General features: G+C 44.8%; 1 protein-coding gene across 2 annotated transcripts in view; it reads right to left on the reverse strand.

Annotated features, from left to right (window-relative positions):
* Positions 1-5043, reverse strand: part of kirrel3l (kirre like nephrin family adhesion molecule 3, like) — a 32779-nt gene that overhangs the window by 10150 nt on the left and 17586 nt on the right. For both annotated transcript variants that reach the window (XM_031852551.1, XM_031852550.1), the window contains exons 2-3: positions 2064-2219; positions 1306-1455 (exon numbers count right to left, since the gene is read on the reverse strand). In XM_031852551.1, coding sequence (XP_031708411.1) covers positions 1306-1455; positions 2064-2219 — 306 coding nt within the window. The remainder of the gene's footprint in view (positions 1-1305; positions 1456-2063; positions 2220-5043) is intronic.

Genomic DNA, 5043 nt, shown 5'->3' on the forward strand with positions numbered 1-5043 from the left:
ACACACACACACACACACACACACACACACACACACACACACACACAGGTTTGTGCACCCCATCGCTTTTTAACACCCTTATGTCCAAACGTAAACATAAACTGCAGGTTACTAAACAATTCACCTGATTTGCCTTATATATTTATGAAATGCATATAATGTTTATGAACCAGCAGATTTGGTCTTTCAGAGTGCATTAAATGTAAAAGTGGCAGTTTCATCAACTTTGCTTGCTGCCTCTACATGGGTATCTGTATGGCTGTGTGGGCATGTGGTGAGGGCAGTGCTTTGTGCTGCTCTGTGCAGCTTTGACAGTGACACGAGACACAGGAAGGTGGGCAGATGAACGGCTTTCTGAACCTATTCGTTTAGTTGAAATGTTCCTACATGCCGCTTGTGATCGCTATCTGCTTGCCTTTCCATGACAACCCTATCTGTACCGCTTGCCAGTCTCATGAACACAGACTGCACATCTTAATAGCAACAGATGGATTCAAGGACAACAGGCTCTGCGGTGAAAGCTTTGCATTGTGTTGTGGCAAAAGCTGATTAACTAATTAATACCTCCCTCTGTAAGTTTTTTCTTATCTCTCCATAATACTTTCACACAGTTGAGTATGGATAATTGACAGGACAAATTAATAGAATGATGTTCCTTTGCATGCCACCAGATGCCAGCAGTGCTTTGCCAATTCCCATTGCCACAGGAACTGGCCCTCACCCCCGCCTCCCACCCTCCACCTCTGAACGTCTGTGTGAAGAAGTAGATCATTCACATCATGTTAATGTAAAAAACGCCTTGCCGTTGACAAATGTTGTGGCTCACTGTAAAATGTGCTAACTGTGCAGAAGCTGACTTTCAAGCGACTACTCAAGTCATTTGTGACTGCAGCAATCACATTATCCAAGACATCCACAGTCTTGATTATCGCTACTGAGAGCAGAGGGTTTCTTTTTTTCGAGATAAATCTCTTGGCTGAGCCTTGCCTGGTTTGAATTATACTTTCAGGACATGATTTAAACCAGGAAATTAGATTTACAATGAGGTTATCTTTTGAGTGGCGATAAGAGAATGTTTATGAATCGCTAATTTAACAGTATTTAGGTGCATTTTTTATTTGTCTCTGTTAAGATGTTCTTTAAATGTGATTATCTTGTGCATTGCACGTGTTGTTTGTAGATTTGCCTACACATTTCTGTGTTTTGTGATGAAGACACTCCCCTGATTGTTCCTAAGCGCTGCCAGCCTGCAGGCCTTGGCAGGAGGGCTGGCTGTGAGGATCATGCATGAGCTGTGTATCTTACCTAGTACAGTGAGCTTGGCACGATGGGAGCGCAATCCCGCCTGTGTAGCCTGACACTCATACACCGCGTCATCCTCCAACTCTGCCGAATCGATCAGCAAGCTGTGCTCGCCTGATAGCGGGTCGCCCATTAAGGAATACCGCGTCCAGCCTGCGTGAAGCCAGCCCAGAGAATAGAGTCAGAGACAAACAAACCACCCAACAACCAACACATAATGAAGGGACCAGACTTGTGCGTTGAACAAAGGAGTGAGAAACGTGGCAAGGCTCTTTAAGATGCAAATTAAAGCATGGAGCACCTCACTGAGCCAGGCATTGAGCCGTTGTGTTAGCGGAGCAGTGCGAGACTGGAAATGCAACACGTGAGAAGGCTGCTGCATGAGGAGTCTGTCCTTTAAAGACAGACACAATGAACATTGGGTGGCTAAGGTCAAGAGGAAGCCTCTCCACCTTCTCTCTAGTCTGCCACACATTTAAATGTCAGCGCATGACAAAAGCCAATTGATTATCTACCTTCCTACAAGACCCTTAAAATGCTAAACAACAAATTAAAGTTCGGTGTGTGCAGCAGTAGCCGACCTGTCTGCAGTACATTGTTCTCTAAACATTCATTTGCGTAAAACTCCAGTGGTTGACATAGAGAGAGACTTGGTTTCTAATGAGACCTGGCATTGATCGCAGTAAGACAGGCAGAGAGAGCTATAAACACACCGAAAGCAGTAGAGAGAAGAGAGAGAAATAAGAAGTCAGTGATAATACCTGGTAGGTCTCTCTCTCCACCCAGTGCCAGGCCATCTTTGGTCCATTGTACCATTCCCCGATAACCCACAATGACACAGGGTAGAGTCACCGACTGACTGGATACAACCACCTGGTCCTGGGGTTGCTGGGAGAAGTAGGCTGCTTTAGTGGCTGCTGTGAGAACAGAGAGAGGGAGCACGATGTGAATACAACATTTCTTAGAATTCATAGTTTCATGATGGTCAATTCACACAAGAATTCACAAAATAGTATAATACTATATAGGTACACAGAACACTGCTAATGGTGTTTCAGAGAATGTAATGGCTGTAGGTTTCTGCAGTGCTAGCAGAGGTGTTGCATAAGAAAAGGGAAACTTGCACTGTAAGGGGTGTGAAAAAATAAGTAAGTATGAAAGAGGGCAGACTGGTCTGCTAACTCCCTTATTTTCATGGCACTCGCTGAGAGAATATGAACAAGGACGACGTGTGAAAATATTATTTTTTTTGTTGCTTCTAAAAGGAAGAGTCAGCTGCGCCTCATAACTTATTTAAGTCTTTCTCAAGACCATATGGTTCTATGCTCGCTGACGTGAAGCAAACGCACTTCTAGGGAGGAAAATCCGCCACTCTTTCAGTGTGCTTTTTGTAAAAATGGATGTTAAACAATCAAAACTCCATTAAAGTTCCCAGGGGACCCATCCGTTTGAGCCTGCTGAAAGTCAGCAGAGACACCTGCAGCCGTTCTGCTGCTGTGGTTAAGTATGGCACACGGTCTCACTGGATTGGCTGGCCTGCCTTCACACACATGCAGAAACACGGCGTGAATACGGTTCCACGGTTCCAACTGTTTGTGCCACTATGCTAAAGATTAAGTATTAGAAACACTACTGGCAGGGGAGGATGGCAAGACTCCAGAGGTAACTAATCTGCAGGGAGAAGGTGGGAGGAGAGGGAGAGAGGCAGTTGGTTGGTTATCTAAGTGGGGTGTCTGTTTGAGTCGCCAAAGAGGACTTAAAAAAAACCTTCAGTCATTCTCCTTCTCTCCTTCTTTGTTGCTTGGTGGAGAATGGAAGGGAAGGGGGACAGAGGAAGATAAAGAGGGTTCTATTCAGGCAGTGCTAAGCCCCCCCCTGAACTGCTTCTCTTGGTGGGAGCGCTTAAACAGACAGGGTTGCCCCCCCCCCAAGCAAAGAAAGCTGCTGAAAGGAGGGCAACATACGGCGGCCAGAGACGCGCTATTGTCCCCTTGTCCCTCTCTTTTAATAGGCCTCTTCATTTCCAATCAATCCTGCTAAATGCAAGTTTAATAGCTTTTCAATAGCAGCTTTTCCCCCCAGAGGGTAGCTGGGATTTTCTCTCTCTCTCTTACCCCTTTTCTCTTTCCCCGTCTCTTCCCCCTCTTTCTCGCTTCATTCTCTCTAGTTTTCCTTTCTTTTTGAAAGGGGGGCTTCCAAGGTTGTTGGCAGTGTTTATTCCGTACTCAATTATCCACTTCATCTCGGGGTGCACCATGGGCTGAACCCTGCCCCTCGCCTCCCCTCTCTCCCTTTGCACCCTCCCGTGTCTGTCACCCGACAGCACAATTGAAGCCGCCAAACAGTGAGTTCATCAGGAACGTGAGTTCTCCATGGCTCATACCAGTGTGGTTCTCAACAACTGCCTCAAAAACCCATTTTCACATGCACCCATTCTTTCTTACTCTCCATCTGGGCCAAAAGAGATGTTAATATAGCAAAACAGAAAGAAAGACCACAAAGCAATTAGAGTTAAGTTAGTTCACCAATAACGTCTCCTGTTTCATCATTTTACCAAGCGTCTAAAAGGACTATTGAGCCGTGGGTGCAAACAGGTAGGGTGTATGTGTGTCACGCACTGTGGATCAAAGGAGGCCAATTTGAGAGCGTCAATGAGAAGTGAAACATCTTCTAGCTTAGGCTATTAGGCGTTTAGCGAAGGCTGGCATTTTCCCATCATACCTTCGAAAATGCTGTTTTTCACAGTCTGCCTGCCTGTCCCTAACATTCTGCCTTTAATGAGCTATTGAACATTTTTATATGCCTCCCCTTGCAGAGCGACTTAGGGATGTTCCTCTTTGTACTTGCAACAGGACAAACATTGACTGCAATTAAGTATCTTGCCCAGAGCATCTAAATGTTTACAATAAGCAATAATTCTCTGCATTGGTTGATTGTTTGGATGAATTACATGCACTGAATTGTTTCTCTAAACCTCACCCACATACAATTTCTCACGCTCGCATATGGCAATTAACGTCACACGCACACACACATACAAATGCAGGCGTACAAATATAGACTACAGAGTATGTGCTGTAGCGAATGTCTTCACACCATGAGAGTGATTCATTGCTATCCAGATCCCTTATTGAAAATGCTCAACAGAACATCTCGAATGGCTAATGACTCATGCCAGATTCCTTTAATTCCTCCTTGCTGAATTAGACAATTCTTTGACGGTGTATTAGCAGCTTAATTACATGAATACATTTCTGACGCGGAGAGAGGGGAGGAACAGAAGCAGACAAAGAAACAGTGGAAGAGAGGCAGTCAGAAGAAGTAGGGAGCTGTGGGTGTGAGGAGACTTGCTCTTGGTGTGCTGCAGTGCCACATACACATACAGTATATATGTGCACAAACACCGCAACACCATCGCTTTCAGTGGTTTCACCAGACTCAAAATGAGGAGCCTGTCTGTTGGCTGCAATTGAATCACAGTCGAAAAGAAGGATTTGAATCCCCCTTGAAATCCTAACATTTCTGCAGTAGATGTGAGTTTATTTACCATGTCGTCTTGAACATTGCGCAGGTAAATATGTGCAGTGTAGATTAGTTGTACCACATGCGGTGTGCTTAATGTTACTTTAAATGCAGTTCAATTTTAGTCCTCATCACAAAAAAAATGCAACATTCACTCTGTTTCTTACCTTTGCTGTGTGTGTGTGTGTGTGTGTGTGTGTGTGTGTGTGTGTGTGTGTG

The sequence above is a fragment of the Anarrhichthys ocellatus genome, unplaced genomic scaffold (assembly GCF_004355925.1).
Source record: "Anarrhichthys ocellatus isolate YVR2014 unplaced genomic scaffold, GSC_Weel_1.0 scaffold13, whole genome shotgun sequence".
In the NCBI taxonomy this organism is placed as follows: Eukaryota; Metazoa; Chordata; class Actinopteri; order Perciformes; family Anarhichadidae; genus Anarrhichthys; species Anarrhichthys ocellatus.